This window comes from Glycine max, chromosome 6 (assembly GCF_000004515.6).
Source record: "Glycine max cultivar Williams 82 chromosome 6, Glycine_max_v4.0, whole genome shotgun sequence".
NCBI lineage: Eukaryota > Viridiplantae > Streptophyta > Magnoliopsida > Fabales > Fabaceae > Glycine > Glycine max.
In genome coordinates this window covers 11,689,736-11,711,103 of record NC_038242.2, presented here as the reverse complement: position 1 = coordinate 11,711,103, position 21,368 = coordinate 11,689,736, and the positions used below count along the sequence as shown (strand labels likewise).

The 21,368-nt window shown below is 32.5% G+C and overlaps 3 protein-coding genes across 3 annotated transcripts; 1 reads left to right on the top strand and 2 right to left on the bottom strand.

Annotated features, from left to right (window-relative positions):
- Nucleotides 1–2,339: 2,339 nt before the first annotated feature.
- On the bottom strand, nt 2,340–7,113 carry LOC100788864 (uncharacterized). The gene is made up of 8 exons (XM_003527971.5): nt 6,400–7,113; nt 5,692–5,868; nt 5,445–5,537; nt 4,710–4,892; nt 4,506–4,608; nt 4,240–4,422; nt 3,318–3,829; nt 2,340–3,230 (listed from the first exon to the last, which is right to left on the bottom strand). Exons 1-8 carry the CDS (start codon nt 6,598–6,600, stop codon nt 2,517–2,519), a joined length of 2,166 nt encoding a protein of 721 aa, XP_003528019.1. The 5' UTR covers nt 6,601–7,113; the 3' UTR covers nt 2,340–2,516.
- Nucleotides 7,114–7,222: 109 nt separating this feature from the next.
- Nucleotides 7,223–10,878, top strand: LOC100788340 (tRNA (guanine(26)-N(2)/guanine(27)-N(2))-dimethyltransferase). Its single transcript, XM_003527970.5, has 6 exons — nt 7,223–8,340; nt 8,851–9,051; nt 9,171–9,270; nt 9,716–9,916; nt 10,021–10,083; nt 10,568–10,878. The coding sequence occupies exons 1-6, from the start codon at nt 7,727–7,729 to the stop codon at nt 10,685–10,687; spliced, it is 1,299 nt and encodes a 432-aa protein (XP_003528018.1). The 5' UTR covers nt 7,223–7,726; the 3' UTR covers nt 10,688–10,878.
- A 1,646-nt stretch (nt 10,879–12,524) lies between these two features.
- On the bottom strand, nt 12,525–19,522 carry LOC100784072 (alpha-galactosidase 3). Its single transcript, XM_006581665.4, has 15 exons — nt 19,073–19,522; nt 18,823–18,881; nt 18,020–18,076; nt 17,892–17,926; nt 17,450–17,553; nt 17,237–17,309; nt 16,404–16,462; nt 16,254–16,319; nt 16,070–16,153; nt 15,059–15,123; nt 14,889–14,971; nt 14,465–14,555; nt 14,250–14,308; nt 13,228–13,368; nt 12,525–12,820 (listed from the first exon to the last, which is right to left on the bottom strand). The coding sequence occupies exons 1-15, from the start codon at nt 19,279–19,281 to the stop codon at nt 12,710–12,712; spliced, it is 1,296 nt and encodes a 431-aa protein (XP_006581728.1). The 5' UTR covers nt 19,282–19,522; the 3' UTR covers nt 12,525–12,709.
- Between the last annotated feature and the right edge of the window lie 1,846 nt (nt 19,523–21,368).

Below are 21,368 nucleotides of genomic sequence, written 5' to 3'. Positions count from 1 at the left end.
TCCTCCTGACTTCTAAACACTTGGAAATATTTGCCTTGCATATCAATAGTTTGGATTTTTCCATTCTTGCTCAACTCATTGAAAGTTTAGACTCCACCACATAGAAACTAACCTTTTTCAAACCTCTATACCAACACCCAACTCCTCTTTCTTAACCTTTTTTGTACTCTGATTAAGAGTCTTCCTCTTGACTAGAAAGCACTTAACTTGTGTCCTCCTTCTCAAAAACCCTAGTAAATCTCATCATTTCTCATAATTGTTAGTTCCAATCGAATAAGTAAAACAAATTAATTACCATAAGAATTCTTTGTATGTATTTTTGGTCATAACTCTCCAGTTCATCAGGAAAAAGAGACTTTGACTAATCTGGAATTCAATTGCGAGATTAGTAAAGTATAGACAAGAATTATTTCCGCTAAGGATTGAACTCATAGTATTTGAACGATTTAATCTTAATTTTAGCACATTAATCATTTGTATCAAATCACTTGGTTGGATTCTTTGTATTTATAAGTTTGAATGTTTTTATTCTTATATTAGAAAATAATGATGATCCTTAAAAATTTGTATTTATATATTTGATTAAATTATTTCTTTCTAAAATATTGTCCGTGTTTGTGATATGACATATACAATTTAAAGAGTACATGATCAACAATCAAATAATTTTTATATAGAAACTAAAATATAATGTTAATTAATATAGATATTAACATTTATATTGATTTTATATAGGGACTAAAACACAATGTTAATTCATATAAGGATTAAAATATGACTCATTTTAGAAACTCATTTCATGTTAGATTTCTAATGCACATCTCAACATCTATTTAACATTAATCTAACAAGGATGAAAAATATAATGTTAGTTTTGTAAAAGAGACCAAAAGTTAAGATTTTATATATAGACTACATTTGGATTGATGGTATTGGGCAGGATGGAGGGAGAGGGAGTGAAAAAAGAAATTATTCAATTGTTTGGTTTGTAAAAATTAAGATAAAACATGAAGGAAGAGGATAGGCGTGATTCATTCTATTTCATTGTTTAACTATATTTTTCTTGTCTCAATTTCAAGTGCACCTAACATGATGAAATGACTATGACATTCTTACTAATTTTACCCTAAACACAAGCCTCTTTAGAGTGACACCTCCCATTTTTTTCTGGTGCATTCTTTCTTTGTGTGCCTTAGTTCGTTGATCCATCTTCACTAGTTTGCTTCTTTGCCTCATTAATCTTCCTATTGCAAGTTAAGTGCCTTACTTCTTCCTTTGGTTTGATTTTTCGTGTGGCAATTGCAATTTGCTTAATTTTTGTTGGAGTAACTTTCGGGATTGACTTCTAATTTGGCACATCAATTCTTGAGTTGTGTGTATGCATTTTGGAACATGGGTTTTTGGGCTTCAACTTCTCAGTGTTTTTGCATTTTGGAGGACATGGATTGTGTTGAACCTATAAACCTACTTAAGTATTGAACTATTGATGATTATTGTTGTCTCATGTATTACCATAAAAAAATCAGAAATATCAACCATCAGAAGGTGGTCAAAGAATGATTTTTTTTTAAAATTCAGTTTTAAATATATAATAAGAGTTGTTGTCAAATATATCTTGTCAGTGTAAATATTGGAGTTTAAATACCTTTTTTTTACAAGCAAGTTTAAATGCTTACTCTAATAGATTTTTAAAAATAATTTTAATTAAGAATGAAATTAAACTGAAGTTTTTTCTTTCAAAATATTATCGAAGAAATTTATCAAAAAAAAAAATTGTTACAAAACTGTCAATTTTTCTGTAAGCATTTTTTTGGTTGTAAAATATATATATTTTTAAATTATTATCTTACAAAATGCAATTTCTTTGATTTTTTAAAATTAAGAATATAAAATAAATAAAACATAAAAATATTTTAAAGTAAAGATAATATAGAAATTACATAATTATAACTTATTTCGTTATGTCCTTTTTGAAAATGATTCCATTACAAAATATCCAAAAAATAAATAACATTTTTCCATTACAATCTATTCCATATCACCTCATTATGTCCAGTGACTCCATTCTATTTTGTTTCATTATTTATTACTAATAGATATAGTGTTCTTCTCCAACTACCCAAAATAAAAACTAGCCTATAAAAATCCAAAAGATTTATTTAACTTATTTTGTACAAGTTCATCGGATCACAAAGATGTCATTTGTCCCTAAGAGTAATGATAAGTAATTTCAATCAAAGCAAAACAAAGTTGGTTAACATCCCTACCAATTGCTTTTTCCAATGAAGTTTGAGACTATACAATCTATTTTCACCCTAGTTTTCTTTCACATCTAAAAAGGAAAAGGAAAAAAGCATTTAACTATTATTTCAAGTTACTAGATGGGAAGATGAAACCATCGAGAACAAAGCAACACACTAGAACTCTGTGTCCTTAATATCATACAAAATATCAAAAGTTAACATTGTCAAAGGTCAATCCATCTTCTCATTCCTCTCGAGAGATTCCTTTTTACCCTACAATGCCACCTTTGGAACTACCAGCTTAGTTTCCTGGGATGATGAAACACCAGAAATTTCTTTCTCACCCTTTGTTGACATACTTTGTTCTGCCAGTGATTGTGAAAGCTTATGAGTTCCAAACTCAACATTTTTCAATTTAGACTCTTTAGAGGATGATGAAATTTTCTCATACTTAGTTGGCTGATTAGACTTTGATGGAACAATCTTGTGACTGCGTTGAAGAGGGGGAAAATCTTTCTTTGAGAGATCAAAAGACTTTGAATTATCATCCATGCGTGGCTCAGAACAAACCTTTGGAAGAAGAGGAAAATCTTCCTTTACAAGCTCAAACGACCACGGATTACTAGGCTTGTCTGTCTTAGAAAGAACCTTTGCCAGCAGAGCAGGCTCTTTGGCATGTGTTTCATTTGAGGGCTCATAGAACCTTGAGTTACCACCATCCTTGTTTGTCTCAGAATGAACATTTGCAAATGGAGCTGACTCCTGTGCTTGTGTTGGCGATGTAGCCTTGCGAATGCCTAGAATAAGGGGGAAGTCTTCATTTGAAAGCTCAAACGGTTTTGAATTATCATTCATGTTTGTCTCAAAATGAACCTCCTCCGCTTCTTTCCTTTTGGGACATGATTTGAGCAATGCATTGTGCTTTGCAGAAGGAAATCTCCTTGGCCTGTTCACCTTTGCACGTATATCCCAGTAGCAATTATAATTCTGCAAGATGCAACCATTTTCAGGATGACACAGTGTGTTATCACAATATAAGTAAATAGATAAAGTTTGATAAGAAAGACAATATACCAAGTCAGGTATATATGTGCCTGTTCCTCGTGATCTTCCTCCTTCTTCAAAGTTGTAAGTTGGATGAAAAAGTGTTTGTCCTGGGATATATCCATTGTAAACGCTTTGATAATACATACTCCAGTTTTGTTGTGTTGATAATGCAAGGAGATCACCTTCACTCCAATTTTGTTGTGTAGATAGTGCAAGGATATCGTCCTGAGAAGGTGATGATGGAGAATTGGAATGTATAGTTGTTGTTGGCATGGCATAATTAGGATATTGTTGAGCATATTGTGAGCCACCATAGTAACTATCACAATCTCCATCGAGGACAGACTTTTCATATCTTCCAGTACCAAATGGAGAAACAGGAACATCTACATCTGCCCTTTCTCCTTTCCCATTCCTTTGCAAAGTGTCGAAGAAAAACTTCTCCAGTGCCTCACCCATGTTTTCTCCTGCGAGCGTGAAGATCTGCTTAAACTTTTTAGCACCGTAGGAAAGAGCAAATCTTATTCGATGAAAACTGGCTGCAGGTAAGTAAAAAGGTAAGTATATAAGTGGAAGAGAACTGCACATTTTAAAAAGTAACCATTACAAGTTTGAAATAATGTCATGAAACATCACAATTTCTAATTATTTTAGCATCATATATAAAACTTGAAAGTAAGACTAGGATTGAGTATATATATATATTGATATTTGAGTAAGCCTTGATGCATTTTTTTCACCCGTATATGTTAAGTTGCAGTGAACTTGTAGATGTTCTTAACCATGCATAAACATCTTCCCCAGTATAAAAACTTTTCCATTGGGTAAGACTAGGATCTACATAAATTTCTCAAGTCCTTTGATCATTACGAAGTATGAAAGCTATAAGGCAATTAAAGTACACAAAATATTCACCATAATCCATTTATGCTTTAGTGGGCAAAATTACCTTCGTTGACACTGCGACCAAGGTTGTTATCATTTCTTAGAGGATCCAAGATGTTTATGTGCTTAACGGGAAATGTATTGGTCGTAGTCTCGGATGACTTTGCTTTGGAAGAGAAAATATCCCTGTAGTTTATGAGAAACTCTTTATGGAGCAAGAATTCATCCTGATCACATTCTGGTCTATCTGTGATGAGCAAGTTGGGATACATCAAGGACTGAAGATTGAAAACACATCCAATAGCTTATGCATTGCAAAATAACACTTACCAACAATTTCAGGAAGGGATGATAAGGCTTTTGGACCCCATATACTCATATAATTATGCTCCCAATCAAATGTGCCGTAGTAGTCAAAAAATATGTATAGAACCTGCTAGTAAATAGCGATACATTGCTTTAATTCTTCAAGTTGATTTAAATACAAATGTTGAAAGGGTGCAACAAATAATATTGATGGAAGACTTGACTCACCTCTAAAGGATCACGCACTGATGCATGAAAACGATTGATAATATATAAGACTAATACTTCTGTTGCGTATGTTGATAACAAGCCATGCTGTGAACCAAGAAGTCGACTATCGTAGCAACACCATGCCTTGATTAAGATAATACTGCGTTTGAAAATATGGTTCTTTCCAGCAAGTTGGTCAACCTAAAAATTTGTTGTTGATTAAAAAAAATTAGCAAAGCCTGAATAGAAAAATTGATTTCAATAATAAATAGATAAATTATAGGGGAAGAGAGAGAATTGACAACAAACATTTATCAAGAAAATGGAAAGTGGCTAAATGAATAATTAACTTAAACATTGAGGCCACTAAAAAGCAAGTTGACTGAATCGAGACAATTTTTTTTGTTCTTCTCTTCACAATCATTCACATTATTTTTGGCTTTGCAGGACCCTAGAAACATAGCTAAATAAGGGGAAGCAAAGCATATACATATATAAAAACATAATAGGAAAATGAGTCTAAAATGTCAGCATGACATTTGAAACACAAAAAAGAGCAATATATATATATATATTATAAATGACAGTTCTAACACTTCATATACCCACAATCGCAACTAAGACTAACAACATAAAAGATACATTTAACTATCAATTTTAAGCATACATAAATTGTGCAAACATAAAGTACCACGAGTGATATTTAAGCTTATAGAAATAAAAACACACACAAATATTAATTAAATCAAATACCTGCTCCAAAAAGCATAGAGTACAAAGTCCAGTCATCTGATTGAAAGTAATGTCAATTGGTATATTTTTCACTGTGCATTTCACAACCTGAACCTGCAATCCATCATCCAAAAGTAAAAAGGAGGTCTAATGAGAGATATTCTTTGCCAAAAAAACATTAAGCACTACTTTCTAATCAGTTAAAATAGAGAATATAATAATCAAAAGATAATTATAACAGTTAAAATAGAGAATTTTGTTTATGAACCTGTGCACGTATATGTTCTATGTCTTTTACTTGGTATATAAGGTCATTTGCACATTCAAGTATAGTGCATATTTCTTTTGCCAAATTCTCCTCTTCGTCTTCATGATTAATAACCGTCAAGTCGATATCTCCATCAGGAAGATAAGTTTTTAGTGGAAAAGAACCGAATGGAAAAACCTGACGTAGATCCACAAAGGTAAAACATTCATTTATATTGATTATAAGACCTGCAAGTGATAAACTGGTTTTCCATGGCATGATTTTTTTTTTATGTTTTTTAGACATCTAAATATAAAAGTGGAAAAAGATGGATTTGATAGGCGAAGGTGTCAGCATGCACATATAAGGTATGATCGAAGTACACAAGAGTTACCAACATGATTATAAAATCACGTTAAGACAGTAAAATAAATAATAAAATCACATTCGAGTTCTAACAGCTCTTAAAAGGAAAGTATCATAAGAAAAAAGGAAAAAAAAATTTACCAATCATTTCTAAACAAAAATAAATAAAAATTTATAGCATACATAAAAATGGATCTAATTATATATATATATATCCTTTAAAGTAACAAACGCTACAAGAACACCCGACTAACAATGAGGGCAAGAAAACAAGTTCATTAAACAAATAAAATACCATATGTAGTAAACCAACTCCAGCAATAAAAAATTGCAAACATAATTATTAGATCAAAATATTCTAACCTTTGTATCATAGTAATCTCCAATCAGCTTTTGAACATAATTAAGAACATTCTTTCTATTCATCTCAGATAATACATTTGGTTGAATTGTCCATAGTATCTCTTGTATCCTCTCTTCGGTCATCCGCCATAATTCTTCATCAATTGATAACAGTTGTCTAGGTAATGAGGATAATAACAAATTTTCTCGTTTACTATCCATAGTTGCAGATATTATAACTTAAACATCTGCAAGCAAAAAACACCTAGAAAACAACACAAACATGATATCTTAGTGTTAACTTCATTCACACATGTAAATAATCAAAACAGACCATAACACTAATATCTTTTTAAGTACAAGAGAACAACATTCGTGAAAACAGAAAAAATAGGAAAATTCCATTTAGGTGAACCTAGGATTAAAGATGGGACATCAATGTCCAGTTATATTTAAAATAAATGAGCCAATATTGCAGGGTAATAATTGTTAACTGAAGAAATATCTAGCTTTAGCTTCCTTGCCTAATTTTCAAACCATTTGTATATAAACTACTGCTTTAGAGGCACTTTAATATTTACTGGATTCTGTTGTATAGAAAATCTAAACCAATAGACTTCAGGAACTTCAAAGCTGGCCATGCAAATCTATCAAATCAGTAGTTCATAAACATTTGAGTTTAGTATATCATAAGCAACAATAACAACAACAAAGCTTCATCCCATTAGGTAAGTTTGGTCGCATGATCAAACTAGATGTTACAACATATCTCAATTCACAAACCTACACCACAGACATCAAGATTCACACAAAAAATTGAATTCAACACTGAGATTCCAAGGAAGGCTAGAAAAAATTAACGCCACAAATAATGAAAATTCAACAATTCAATCACACAAATAACAAGGACAAAACAGGTACATTCAGCAACTATGGACAAAAAAACCAATGACTCAAAAAAAGAGTACTTTGTTGGGGGTGACAGAATTTCTCCCACAAAGTTCCGGGAAAGAAAAATTTACAACACAAACTCCAGAAAGTTTCTAGCTTTTGCTTCACAATGCAACTGGGTTGCAAGCTCTGAGCCTCAATGTCTAAACTCAGACCAATTAAAGCACTAAGGAAACTGCTAACTCTTTTGTGCAAGGAAGCATGAACTCTGTTCCTTGTATACACAAAAAAGAACTATTAAATAAAGAAAATAAAACCACCTAGTCTTCGAAAACCACATCTTGGACTTGGACTATATCAGTTATTGACCCACTTTGGATTATTTATCAGGGTATTCAATTTTTCCATCACTTCTCTTAAAGCCACTTAGACAGTTACATAATATTTTCCCGTCGCAATGTTATTTACTCTCTCTAATGCTGTTCAAACCCTTTCGTCACCCTGCACTTATTTTCCACATAACTCCTCTTCTAAATTTAAGTGTGTTAGTTCTAAAGTTCCCGTCTTTGCGCAGAAACCCCGCGAGAGCAGTTACTACATTGAAAGGGGTTTGGAGTTTTGCGCCGGTGACGCGTTTTTCCGGCAAGAGAGCGCAACCGGCAGAGACCTCGGCGTTTTGGCAGCTTCTCTGCACAAGAAAGAGAATGGGAGGTTGCGTGTTCTCGACGCGTTGTGTGGGTGCGGAATTCGGTCGCTACGGTACTTGGCGGAGGCCGAGGCGGATTTTGTGGCGGCGAATGATGGGAACGAGGACTATGGAAGCACCATTGTGGAGAATTTGATGCGGGTTTCGGCGGAAGAGGAAGGGAGATGGGTGGTTACTCATTTGGAAGCTAATAGGGTTATGATGGATTATTATTTGCAGAAGAGTTTCTTTGATTTTATTGATGTTGATTCTTTTGGGAGTGATTCCTCTTTCTTGAGGTCTGCCATTTGTACTTTGAAATTGGGTGGCTTGCTCTATGTTACTTCCACTGATGGCTTCTCATCTGGTGGCCACCGTCCTCATCAGTAAGATTTTTTAATTTTTTTTACTTCTTATCTGTTTTATGTTTATGTATTTGTGTTGTTTGATGTGAGATTCCTAGTTCAATGTAGTGCATGATTGGATTCAGTTGGATTAGAATCATGTTGAAATATCAATTATCGTGATTTTTGGTAAATGTTCATGTGTTTGTTTTCAAGTTGAGGAATTGATTCTGAGTTTAGAATTGAATGAGTTAAACAACTTTAATAGCTTTTTAGATTGAAAATTTTATACTGAGTTGTATTACTAAGTTGCTTTCAAAATAAAAATATTCAAATATAAATCACATTAGTTTAAAGTTAATTTTAACCAAAATCATTAAAATTTATCTATGCTTGGTTGGTGGGATACTTGGGATGCTGATGAATTTGATGTTGTTTTGTGCCGTGTCTCACAGTTGTGGTGTATGGTTAATAGGTGATTGCATAATGTTCCATTGCAATGGATTTGGGGTCCCCATTTGCTGGTTGGTTTAACTTTATACTTTTATGTAGTTCTTTAGCTGCATATGGAGCTTATGTGCGCCCTATGCCGTATTCGAATGAGATTGGTTTGCGAATGCTCATAGGTGGGGTTGCCAGGGAGGCTGCATTGTTGGGGTATCATATCACTCCCTTGTTTTCATACTATGCTTTTCATGGACCTGTTTTTCGAGTCTTGCTCAGATTGAATCGTGGGAAGATTCATGACAGTAGGTAATGTATCTTACTGTTGGTATTACATCCTGTTGGTTTTCATTTTCTTTTTTAGTGATTGTTCTTGATTAATGGCTATGTTGTTACTCTTGTATTGATTACTTTTATAACTATTGTAGGCATTATGGTTATATTGGCTACTGCCACCAGTGTGGAAATTCCCATGAATTTTCTTGGGATCGACTTGGCCAGATCAGTTGCTCCTGCAGTACGCCTAAGGTTTGTACATATTTGTTTGAGACTTCATCATTGTGGTTTGTTCTTATTTGTGAGTTTAACTTGTGTTGTTAAGGAATATTGCTAGACAATCCTTCTCGGATTAATATGATATTTTATGCATCTCTATTTTTTTAATCTTAAACTGCTATTTAAACAGTTACTGCATAAGAAATAACCAGTTCCAAGTATAATTGTTGCTTCTCCCTTCTAAATCTTCCTTTACTTAGTAATTGTAACAAAGATGTAAAAAACCACCCTTTAGGATTCATCACGCTTGTTTTTTCTTTGTCATTTGTTTTAACTTTTAATGAATGATGACATTTGGAACTTGAACGAAGAAAACCTTAAAAGCATTATTTATTGTGTGGTTTAATTTCCCGGAGATCAAATTACAGAAAAATGTTAATGAATGCATAAATTACTTTCCATTTCATTTATTTTTCAGGTTTCAAACTCCCTTGTGGTCTCAGGACCTCTTTGGACAGGACCTCTTCATGATGCTGCATATCTTACGAACATGTTAAATCTGGCCAAGCAGTGGAAATGGATAGTTGATGACGGTAAAGACAGCCTCGAAAAGCTTATAAAACTGATGGTGGATGAAAGTGACCCCAAGTTGCCATTTGGGTATATCAAGTTGGATGAGGTGCTTCTTTTTTAAATGACTTCTTTATTGCATTGTAAAATAATGTTAGTTACTCTGGTTAGAAGAATGGCTTATGGTGGGCTTTTTGTATAATTTATCCACAGATGGCAAGCCGTGCAAAAATCAATTCTCCACCTTTGAAGGCCTTGATGAGCGCCATGCACCAGGTACTCTTCAAAATATCTTTAATACGGTAAAAGAATAAGTCATAATTGTGTACTTTATTGATTATATATATTTGGAAGATCTTTGTTAGGAACAAATATAACTTAGATCTTTTGCAAAATTGCATTGATCAATGATGTCTGGATCATCTTTTCACTTATATGTCATTAGTTCAAACATGAAAAATTAAACTCCTATGTTATGCCATGAAATCATTTATGGTATAACATTCAGTTGTTCACATGACATGGCACAACACCTCTTGCTCAAAATTTTACAAATTTACTAAAGCTGATTCAACTTCCTGATGCATGGTGTACAGTACCAAAATAAAAAACTAAAGGCGTTGTCTTTTATTCTGTATCATGTTAATAATTGTCAGTTTGATTAGATGAAATAATGGGCTATAGATTGTTCATGTTGATTCCAGATAAAGCTTTAGAAAAAATCAGACATTTACTTAGCTTCTATGTTTCCATATTGCAGAAGGGTTATGCTGCCAGCAGGTCTCACATAGAAACAAATGCAATTAAGACAAATTGCCCCATGACAGAATGCATTAAGATTGCCAAAGAACTATTGCAGTTGCAGGTTTCTGCCGCTTAATGATTTCAGGGCTAAATGTCTCTAGCTGTAAAAACGACGCACGCATAGTACAGTCACAACAAACTATGCTTGGTTAATGCTTATTAGGAGTTAGAAGCAAAGGTCATAGCTAAATTTTGTATCTGTAACCTAATAAGGAACTATGGATATGACCTTATAGTTATTTGATAATATTAAAGCTGTTTGTATTGGATTGGTTTTTGATTTTATTTTTATTTTTATTTTTTTAGAAAATATTAAATAAGAAATAAGATATATAATAAATATAACAAAAAATCATTTAAAATATTAAATATTTCATTTATATGTCACTATATAACTAATAATAGTGTATTTACCCATCTTAACTCAAATAAGTAGTAAAAAAAAATCTTTTAACTAAATGTATTTTTTATAAGTTATATGATAATTTTACAAGTATATAAAAAATAAAAATATGCATGATATTATAAATTTATGAATAAATACATTACATTTTTACAAGTTCATTTTGGATTGGATTGATCCTTTAAATTCAAATTCAAAATCCAATCTGATCCAATAAAAAATATTGTTTTTTTATTTGTTTGATTTTCGATTTATTTGATTATCAGTTTTTGAATCGATTTTTTCGAATTACATTGGTTTATGAACATCCCTAATTGTGTGTGGAGGCCTTGTTCATATGTGGTTATTATGGTGCCCCCTCCCAAACAAATGAACAGTCTATATGTATGTATTTGGAGTTAACGTGTTCTGCCTTTGCAGCAAGCACTGATGGCATTGTATACATCAAATTGCCATTCTGGATTTCTTGTTTGTTTGCAGAGCTCCAAGAGAATTAAAAAAATGCGTGCTGCAGTAGGTATGTAGGATCTCAATTTTTTTAGAAGAAAAAAAATATTGAATTTTTGTTCCATAGCAGGATGCTAAGACCGTGGAGGGGAAGTAGTAGTAATTGAATCATGATTGAGGTAGAAAAAATTACTATCTGTTACGAAAAGTTTTAGTAAAACCTTGCACGAATTTTATTTGTTTACTTTTCATTGGACAGTCTTTTAAGTTCGTGGATGAATTAAAGTAGTGGAATTTATCATCCATGTCATTCGTATGAGTTTTGTATTAACAAAATTCGCTACAATAATTATTTCCTTCTGAAAGAAGTCTTAGCAAAGTAATGATCCTCATCATGATATGAATTGGAGCATGCTGATTTTAACATCGGGCTTAGCCTCATTGTCGGCCCAATTTGTTTTATCAGGTAGATATCGAAGAAGACAGATACTAAGAAATTTTCAACAACTCACTCACCTAATCATCTTACTTAACCAACAAATCTAGACCCCATTGACAATCTAAAGAGTGGAAAATAATTCTTGCACGCCTATTTTTTATTAAGTTTAATTAATCTTTAGTACCTATATTGTGCCAGTTTTTTGTTTTAGTCCTTAAAGCTTTAGAAAAAAAAAACAGACATTTACTTGGCTTCTGTGTTGGCATGTAGCAGAAGGGTTATGCCGCAAGCAGGTCTCACATAGCAACAAATGCAATAAGACATTGCTCCATGACAGAATGCATTAAAATTGCTAAAGAACTGTTGGAGGTTTCTGCCGCTTAATGATTTCAAGGCTGAAGGTCTCTAGCTGTAAAAAGTAAAACCACACACGCATAGTAAAGTCACGGCAAACTATGATTAGTTAATGCTTATTAGAAGTTAGAAGCGAAGTGCATAGCTACTTTCATATCAATTTTTTTTATCTGCAACCTAATATGTATGGAATTATGAATATGGCCTTAAAGTTATTGATAATCCAATTGATAATGAAATGGTTTGTTTTGTCATCAAAAAAGAAAAAAATGATAATAAGGACATGCATTACTTATGGCATCATTTTAAGTCTAATCACTATTGATGCGCATGATTTGATACTCGAGAAATCCTGAAATGATGCAACAAAATAGGAGAAAATAAACACGCAGAGGTTCACTTTCTACACTGATGGACCAAAACCAAAACATAGTCATAGGTGTGTGAGGTATGAGCTACTCTACAGAGTGGGATACTGTAAATGGAGCAAAAATGTACAGTTGACAGTCGTGGATATCAACTCGAGCACTGAATGATGACACTGCATCTCCAGTTACTACCTTGTGCTGCAAGATAAAAAGGGGCAGAAAACATTCAAGTTAACAAGCTCCTAAATAGTAAAAACAAGGGGTGTGAAAAAAAAAAAGCAAATTGAAACCAACTATTCCAAAACTGAATTGAATCGAACATTCAAACCACAAAAATCAAACCAAATCATTTCTGTAAAACAAGTTCATTTTGAACCAAACTGTTTTTGTAAAGTGGTTTGATTATATTTTTTTATAAAAAAAAACTTAATTGAACTGAATCATAGAAACCAAACCATTTCTATGGTAACAAGTTCAGTTTGAACTGAACCATTTTATAAAGTGGTTCAGCTTGGTTCAATTAAAAACTGAACCATGCACAGAACCTGATAAAATCATATAGAAAGACTGGCTTGGAGCAGTTTCTTGCAACTAGGCTAGCTTACCTGCCACAAATCCCTCACAGAAACATGAACCCCAGATTCAAGCCCAAGTGCTTCCCATGAAGCTGTTATAGTAGCTACTTTTGAGCACCGATTCCAAAGAGCAACAGCCAATCGGTTTCCTGACAAAGGACCTGCCCAAACCTGTAAAGATGTACAAGTAAAGTCTAAATTTAGCATATAGTAACATGTACACAACTTTAAAGGTCATATTAGTCTACATACTTTGTCACATCAAGACCTAAAGAGGAACAAATGATTTGTCCTGGTGTCAAAGTGACAAATATAATACCAAATGGTCAAAAGCCATATATCAAATATCAAAATAGTGCACAGCAGTAGTCTAATTGTTCTTGATTCTTTTTTTTTTAACTTGCATCTACAAATAGGTGAAGTTTCAAAGATAGTGATCATGTATGTTTATTATGCAATGCTTTAGAAGGTAAAATTAGCAGGGCAGTGAAATTATCTTAATCCAACATGAAGATGCTTATGTTCCTTGCTCCAGATTGACACCATTATTTTATCCTAAATTAGGGTTAGTTTTGCTTTATATTTTTAGATTTGGTTAGTTTATTATGTTTTGGTCTTGTCATGTTTGGAGTTTGTTGGTCTATAAATAGACGCTCTTTGTAGACTTTGAACAGTTTTGGCTATTGACTATTGAATAATATTGATTTCTATTCAGAAAGTATACAAGATTCAGTAGGAGGAACACACCACACTCTAATGGAGTATTCCAAATAACTAAGGTGTCATTTGGTTTGACAAAATATTTTGTTTTTACTTTTAATTACAAAAATGCCACTTTTGTTTTACTTTGTTTTCACTATTTACTTTACAAAAGTAAACACATAAAATAAAAACTTCAAAACATTTTTTTCAAACCAAACAACCCCCTAGTAACTGGATCAAATCTTATCCAATCACATCTACATCAGAAACTACAATGGACCTGCAAAACACAGACAAATGCCCAAGCTTTCTCACATAAATGCACTATGAGGTGGTACAAAACAGATTACCTGTCTGCAACCATCTGCTCCAGAAACTTGAACTTTCCTTCCCTGGACTCCAAGAGAGTCTGCGGAGATACATAAGAATCAGTATCCTTATTTAACCTTACTGAATGAGATTGATGAAAAAAGGTGCTAACTAACAACATAAACACCACCACCACCACACACACACAGGCATTATGCATCAACTTAATAACAAAACTTGAAAGCAGAGGTACTACCTTGATTGATGGCAATGACTTCTTTATTGCTCAAAATCTCAAGTGTTTCAGCAGTCAAATTTCTTACATCACAGCCAATCAATAGAGGAGCCTGCACAAACATGTTCACAATTTTGAGCATGTGAAAGTTTCAAATGTAACATTTTTGTCTTGATCTTTCCAAGCTTGTCTTTACACTTTATTCACAAGAAATATGACCAAACTAACCGATAACTAATTCAAACTTGCCCCTATTTTTTTTACCAGAAGATCAATTTTGCCACCAAATGCCAGCTATCCTAAGATCTCAAATTGCTAGTTATTATCAGGACAACATATAGAAAAACAGGAGGTGACAGATGAATATTGAGCAAAGATTACAGATCCAGCATTGACGTAACCGGAAGGGGGTTGAGAAACATGAAATAAAAACTAAGAGCAACACCTTTGCTAAAGCCCAGATGCTGAAGTGAGCACGATATTCCTGGTAAGTCATGCCTCCATTGCCAACTTCCAACATATCTGGGTCTGTCCATAAACAGTAATATGAGGTAAGTAAGAATGCATCTGGTTTGCCATATATTTTCAATAAAATTTCAAGAAAAACATGTGTACCATTCCATCCTCCAGGCCCAGCATATGCAGCCCACTTATCATTAAGATCAGCAATGGTTGTCATGCTACACAAGAAATGCAACATTTTTAAGAATTAGACAACCCACTAAACAGATAATTTTGGACAAGAATGCTAATTGATCATATGTTAAAACTTTGTATTGAAATGACAGTGAGACTTTGGCGCAGCACCAATGGTTTTGCCAATAAGAACAAATTATCAAAAGTAATCTTCTGGTAATAGATTAGATATACAAAAAATCAAGGGAATGTATTCTATTATTTCAAAGTGGTCAAACCTCAAATAAAATTGATGGATCCTGCAGGATAACCCAGATTCCATATAAACAAATGTAACACCTAACTCTGTGCTAACATCATCTCTATCATCATGATCCAATAATATTATTTTATGACAAATAATCATGAGACCATGCCAATCACTATTTCCATTTTCCATTATTTCAACATTCTTTTTAGAGCTTTCATGAATCCTAGAATCTCAAATAACTGTATGCTAGAGTGCATCTAATTCCTTGAGTCCAGCTGCTAAATGACAACAAGAGAATAAAATTTGACTGGGTAGGATTATCTGAGTTTCAAGGAATGAACCCACTTATCTTCTTACTCTTCAGAGAAAGAAAGTTCCCAAACATGAATATTCTTAATTATGTTTCCTATTCTGACTGCTAGGAATATATGTAAAAACACCATCCACCCTCTGCCCTCGTTTATCCCTACCCTTTCACATGCCTACTCGTTGTTACAACCTTCTACATAATTTCATTACGACCAAGCCAAGGCCGCAAAAAGAGTAATCATTACACCATTAAATATATTCCAATTATCAGTGGGCGTCTGCACAATTCCAAGGCAGTAACTAAGGACTGATTTGCCCCACCACTTTTGTTTTATCTGGTTGAATGCTATTATCTGAAGTTATTGAGCCATGAGTAACCCTAATTGAATGTTAAACGCACCACTTTATAAGTCATAGTTAAGAATTTTAACCTTGCCCATGAATCATTGATGTCTCCAGTTGTGCGCCAACTGTTACCAACCTTGTCTGCCCACAAAGCAGGGTCCTCAACGCCCCTGCAAAATCAAAAGTACAGCAGGAAGATTTCTGTCAAGCTAATGGTCTTGGTAACTAGCTTAGATAACAAAAAACCAAACATGACTTATTAGTTATTACCATTCACAGAGTGAATAGAAAATCTTCTGCCCAGTCGCATTGAGAGCATCACGCATAGGCGGATATCTGGAATAAAAGCAACCACATTGACTTAATTTATTGTACTAGGTGTAATGACCATTGCAAACACAGATAAATATGAGAACAAACCGTTCTTTTGGAGGGATGCCCAGATTGTAACAATTGTCATACTTCAAATAATCTACACCCTGGTAAAAGGATTGAATGGGGAAAAAATTACTAATAAGTAAAGAAAAATGTAGTGGCAACAATTTCAATTTATGAATAATGTGACTAAGATGTTCAAGTTACAATTTACCAGGAATGATTTCAAAAAGCACCTCAAGATATATTACTAACATAACCTTACCAAGATGTTCTGCTTTTACAGAATATAGCGTAAAAAATGTCCCTCGACATAATAAAAAAAGTACCAACTAAACTTTATGGTTAAATTTATCAAGCAGTGAGACTAATTTTCTTGTATTACTTGAGAAATTCTTGAGTTGTTCTGTAATTCTGACAATCTAATTGTACCATAGTAGACATAATATCTATGAGAGTATAGGTCATTCCTAAGAATCTCAATTCTCAACAACAAATTTCAATCATATCAATGATTGAGAACTATTTGATCTAGAAAGGCATTATTTTCAATTTATTTTCTCAAAAACTTTAAGAGAATTCCATTAAATGGAACTATCTCTTATCTCATCCAATTTTTGGTGTATATGATGGCACTAAATAGAAATTCATATCCAAAGGTTGGTTTTGTTTTGTAAAATAACAAATTAATTCCAAAAAAAGATATATTGTCGAGCTAGACAATTTATATCAGATGTGCTACCGGCATGCAATACACATAATAAAACAGAAAGCAATCAAGAGTACATATGTTCTTTGGACCTCCACAAATCCCCCTAAACATGAATGGTATCTGATACTGTTCTGCAAATCATGCAAAAGAGAAAATAGAATCTAACCCAAGAGGCAAATAAATCTGCATCATCTGTTTCATGGAAAATTGATCCTGGCCGGACTTGACATGTAAAAACCCTAATAAAAGTGAGATGTGTAAAAATATTAAGCAGGAGATTAGAAGATCAGTTAGTCAGAATCAACATGAGTAACATTTATTTTAGAATCAATTGTTAAAACATCTGGCCTGATTTTGCAATGTCATACTACCCACTTACCCAGCATCAGAATATATGCCAAGCTTGAGTCCCTTTCCATGTACATAATCTGCTAGAGCTTTGATTCCAGATGGAAATGTCTTATGATCAGGAACCAGTTGACCCTGCACTTCCACACCCAAAACAGTAAGGAGCAACATATATTTACAAAAAGAATATTCAGAACAGATTTTTAAACTTTGCTACGTAACCATTTATTCACACAGAAAATGGTTGCTGTTTGATTAAACAAATATACATGTGGCAGTACAAGGCTGGAAGCACAAGGAATGTATAACTTTAAATCTTTACACAACAGTAACTTTAGCCAAGACATAACAAATGCCAATTGAAAGTCCAGATAGATAACATTAAAAAGCCAACAAGTATATGCAATAATAGATGATGACCATAAAGTTGATCCAGTGACATTGAAAAGTGAAAACAACAGAATTTAGCTGACCTTCAGATTTCTTGTCACAGAAGACCAGCAATCATCTGCACATTGCCAATTGTGATATCAAATAAGTATAAATAGATGACACACTGTTAGAACTTAGAATGTTCATTTTGAACACACAAGAAGAGTACCTATGTTGACATACACATAACCTAAATCAGCCAACCCCGTTGATACCAGTGCATCAGCTGAAAGGATAAAATACATATCAGCACTAGTAGACTAGACATTAATTACTAAGAAAAGATTGAATGACTGCTATTAATTGTAAAAATATGAACCATAATGCTTGCAGTGAAACAAAATATGTGATTGGAGATTATAAATGTAAAATCATAATACAAATCGCTATCCAATGGAATGCAAAATTGAAAATTCACAAGAAAAACAAATGAATCTTTGTCTCTGTTAAATAGTTAACCTATTTCACCAAAAAAGAAAGAAAAATTTTCAAGAATGCAGAGTTATTTAAAGTGCAGGCAGAGCCAAAGACCAAGGGGTGAAATTCCTCCCGCCACTCCAAAAAGATATCGGTTTTTTTTTATTTTTTTATCCGTAAGAATCAAAGATAGACCAGGGGATTTACAACAACTTATGCATGTTGTTCAACCAACTGAGCTAGACCCCTTGGTAGATATCAGCTTTTAAAACACATCATTTTCCAATTTTCCGGGACTTGTTCAAATTCATTATTCGTCCAGTGGCTGAAAGATATAAGTTGTGATTTTATTAGTAATTAATTGAAATAAAATCAAAATTAAGATATTTTATTTTTCACAAAGCAAAATAAAAAAAAATGGTGAGGGAGGATCAAAAGTTTGATTATGAAACCAAGGAGACTGATATGATCAGTTGATCACAATCCGTGCATGTGCTAATTCATTGAGGAAATGCAAGTGAATGATGATGATGCATCAAAGCAAGAAAACAATACCCGTTTCCTTAATGACCATTTCATTGATATTGCATGCAAAGAAGTTCCAGCTATTCCATCTATAGAAAAATAAAAAATAAAACATCAAAGTTAAGACCAACCAAAATATCTTTGATCGTGACCGTGTATGTGCACCTGGCTGACTTTGCAACCGTGAAAAAAGAAGAAGAAAATAAAAACTTTAACTCCAGAAACTTATTCAACTAAAAGCAAAAGAGTCAGAGAGAGAGAGAGAAATCGAGAATCGAACCCCATCTGAGGCGTTTTACCCAACCCGTTACTCAGTTGAAACACACCGTACTTGGAAGTGTCGTAAATAGAATGAAAATTTGATCTGAAAATCGGGTTCCCGTAGTTCTGCAAGAGAGACACAACTCTCGCTGAAACAACCGATGTAGAAAAGAAGAAGAGAATCACCAAGTGCACCAAAAGAGCGTTGCGAATTTTCTGCTTCGTCATGAGTGGCAGCTTCTTATTCCTAATACTTATCACACTATTCTTCAAAGTGATGGAATTTAGAAGTCCAACAATTTGTGCAATTGAAGAAACAGAACACAGTCACTTAAGCCAAATCCAAAACATCAGAGTGTGTGTGTGTGGGGGAGAGAGAGAGAGAGAGAGAGAGATTCGTAGGAACTGTCGGGAAGACAAGCATTTCACACGATTTGCCACATTTATATGAAGATGTAAGTTTGGTTGGACAGTAAGAAAGGAAGGAGAGAGAGTTTACGGAATCGTCGTTAAAAAAAAAATAATTACCATTAATCGATAAAAAATTATTTATATCACTCATAAGAATCTGTCACGTAATATTCCAAATCTTTAGTTTTCTGTATCTTACTACGTGTCAGTGCTACAATTTTTTGGCATAACGAAATGGATATGTCTTCAAAAACGATATTTTTTTATGTTGAATCCAATGAACATTCATTGAGGCATGTAAATCTAATATGATTTTTTTTCAGAAACATAGCAGAATTAAACTACTAGAAAATAGTGAAAACACGTTAAAGGTGTTAACATAATTGAAAAATGAAGAGATGTTAAAGATGATAATCCAATAAACTTTTCTGTTTAATAGAAATTTTAGTTATTTTGATAAAATTAGTAACCTAAATAGAAAAAAAATATGCCCCTATTTAATATTTTTTAAATTATTATTAGTTTCGTTATTTTTATGTTTTAATTGTATTTGTTAGTATTTTTATTATTCTTATTTTATTATATTTTGTTTATTACATATATTTCTTGTTTATTATCATCTCAATTATCATAATATTTTAATTTATGTGTATTATATAATTGAGATATAGTAATTATTTATTTATTGTATTTTTAATCAATTTAAACCTTTTAAATTATTTTCTATTTTTTAAAATTTATTTTAAGACTACTAATCAATTTTTTTTATTTTTAATTAATATACATAGGGAAACAAAACCGCCTAAGAAATAAAAATTAAACTTTAGAAAAACTTACAAGATATTCAGTTACTTTTAGCTTGCAATTTATTTAAGTATTTACATAGTAATTAAAAAATTATATCATAATATTTTCTAATTTTATTAATTTTTTTATTTATATTATTTTAAATCTTTTAAAAAATAAATTTTCTTAAAATAAAAAAAAAATCATGTTGAGAATTCAGATTGGAAAGACTAAAATTCTGAATGGATTTTCGAAAACACATACGGTCCTATGCACAGTAAAATTGTGTGTTTTTGTAAATAATGAAGACCTGTATGTTTGAGTATATAATTTTTTTAATCCATGTAAAATCGTAGTCAAACATTATCTGTAGTCAGTGAGACTGTATCAGTTATTTAGGTTAGTTTATACTATCGTATGATTTTTGATCATATCGCAATTCCGTGCTTAGTTCAACCTATTGCTTTGTTAGCTTTTTCCATCTGAATGTAAATCATTTCTATTTATTTACTTTTTTGGAAAAGCCAAACAAATTTGATTGTTGGGGTCAAGAAGCAAAGCATTACAGAAATGATTATTTATAATTATGAATCATTTTATTAGGTTTGGATATGTATTCCTTTTCCATAGTATGGATATAATATTGGGCTCTAGAGTCTAGACACTTCTCTTCGTGCTATAGGACCCACAAAAGGTGTCTATATCAATTAGAAATTTCTTTTCTTTTTTCTTTTCTGCTGAAATAATATATTTTTCCAGCCAACGACACCCTTGCAATTTTCTTACAAAACATCTCTGGAGAGATTTGTCCCGTGAAAAGAAAAAATACAAAACAAAACAAAAAAATTATGATTTGTAAGCTGAAAAAAAAAAATATCTCTTAGGAGTTCGGATGGATTAGTTACATTTGATTTTGTGATTAACAAAAATCCCTTTACTGTTCTCTTTCCTTTTGAGATACATGAAAGCAAAAACAGAAAAAAGAAAAACAATTATACACAATATCAATTATTTAATTAACAATAGTTTTACTTTTAATAATGGATCTGAAGATATTTTATATGAATAAATAGTACATAGAATTTAATATATATGCAATAATAATATAAAACAGTTTT